We start from the raw sequence: 1764 nt of genomic DNA, 5'->3' as shown, positions 1-1764 counted from the left end.
CTCCCAGCGCGGCGTTTCAAGCCGACAAGCCCTGTCGCCGGGCTCGCCGCCGCTCCCCGCCCGAAGCCTGTCTGCACGGCAGGCGTGCCGGTAAGGCACATCGGGGCTTTTGCCCGCGGTTGCCTTAGTAACTAATATGTATTTTCCCCGATTTCATGTGTGTGTACCTGACTGTACAGTTTTGCCCCCTACACACGGAAAAGTTAATCTAAACTGTAGAGTGCTTCCTTTCTTCGTCCGTTCGCTGACCTTTAAATGACATTTTCCGTGGCTGGCAGGGCAGACTGCTCGCTTTCTCTTTTTACTCACATTATGGATGGAGAAAGGAAATGTCTAAACGGAGAAAGATGCCTTCAGGTAATCAGAACGCAAAGGAAGAAGGTCTTGTCACCTGCTTTCAGGGCTGGGGCCGCTGGGGCCGGGCTAGGGCTCTTCTCCAACGAGCTACCTACCTCCTGAAACTTTTAAAACTTCCCGGGGGCAGAGGGGGTGTGTGTGCTGGCTGGAGGTGCGGGAAGTAGCCGCCTTGGCTTGAAAAGCAGACGCAAAAAGGATTGTAGAAACTCAGCATATGTGAGTATGCCTGATCGTATATCAAGGCAAATAAATACATGTTTTAATCCCTCTTGAAACTTCTTGTTGAGAGGTTTATCGAAGCAAATTGCCCTGGGCATTTGCGAAGCAGCCATCTCTGTGCGAGATTGCTTTATCGAGCTCAGGTTTGACATCTATTTCCCGGTTAGCCCGTTTTATCCCCTATTTCTATGCCACCAGGTTAAAAGTCACTAGGATGATGGCTGTCTTGGCATCTTCAAGAGTGATGCTGTGAGGCTTCGCTGTGATGGTACTTGAAGCAACTTGGCCGTCGTCAGGGAGAAGCAGATGCCATTTCCTACATGTCCTTAAACCATGTGCAGGCAAGGGGAGCCCATGAAATTCGTAACCTGGGTCTGGATGACATCGTGCAACAAAATGATTGGTGTGCTGCTGGTCTTTTTCCCTGCTCTGCTCCTGGAGATGGACGTGCTGCCCAGGAGTGGTGGTCGGAGGGTTCTTCTCTCTGCAGCCTCCTCACAGCGGTCGGTGGCTCGGATGGACGGGGATGTCATCATCGGGGCCCTCTTCTCTGTCCATCACCAGCCGCCGGCTGAGAAAGTGCCTGAGAGGAAGTGCGGGGAAATCCGGGAGCAATACGGCATCCAGAGAGTAGAAGCCATGTTTCACACTTTGGATAAAATTAACGCAGACCCGGTCCTGCTACCTAACATCACTCTGGGCAGCGAGATCCGAGACTCCTGCTGGCACTCCTCCGTGGCACTGGAGCAGAGCATCGAGTTCATACGGGACTCTCTCATCTCCATCAGGGACGACAGGGACGGAGGCACCCGCTGCATTTCCGACTCACAGACCCAGCCCCAGACCAGAGTGAAAAAGCCCATCGCGGGGGTCATCGGCCCCGGCTCCAGCTCAGTTGCTATCCAAGTCCAAAATCTACTCCAGCTCTTCGACATCCCCCAGATCGCTTACTCCGCCACCAGCATCGACCTGAGCGACAAAACGCTGTACAAGTACTTCCTCAGGGTGGTCCCCTCCGACACGCTGCAAGCCAGGGCCATGCTTGACATCGTCAAGCGTTACAACTGGACCTACGTCTCCGCCGTCCACACGGAAGGTGGGTATGGGGCAGCCCTCGCCTCCCCGGCCCGGCCCCGGGGCGCTGCGCCCTCCGCGGCGGCTCCGCAAGGACGCGCTTGTGCCGGGTCA

General features: G+C 55.3%; 1 protein-coding gene across 5 annotated transcripts in view; it reads left to right on the top strand.

Annotated features, from left to right (window-relative positions):
• Window positions 1-8: 8 nt before the first annotated feature.
• Window positions 9-1764, top strand: part of GRM1 (glutamate metabotropic receptor 1) — a 193577-nt gene continuing 191821 nt past the window's right edge. For 3 of the 5 annotated variants that reach the window (XM_017737265.1, XM_017737266.1, XM_008635949.2), the window contains exon 1: window positions 143-1672. In XM_017737265.1, coding sequence (XP_017592754.1) covers window positions 910-1672 — 763 coding nt within the window. In that variant the 5' untranslated portion in view covers window positions 143-909. Of the gene's footprint in view, window positions 91-142; window positions 1673-1764 lie in introns of those variants that run through there. The other 2 variants (XM_017737264.1, XM_008635947.2) reach the window with 2 other exon arrangements.

Source organism: Corvus brachyrhynchos, unplaced genomic scaffold (genome assembly GCF_000691975.1).
Source record: "Corvus brachyrhynchos isolate BGI_N302 unplaced genomic scaffold, ASM69197v1 scaffold6, whole genome shotgun sequence".
Taxonomy (NCBI): domain Eukaryota; kingdom Metazoa; phylum Chordata; class Aves; order Passeriformes; family Corvidae; genus Corvus; species Corvus brachyrhynchos.
Note: the sequence above shows the minus strand (reverse complement) of the source record. Positions and strands in the feature narration are given on the sequence as shown.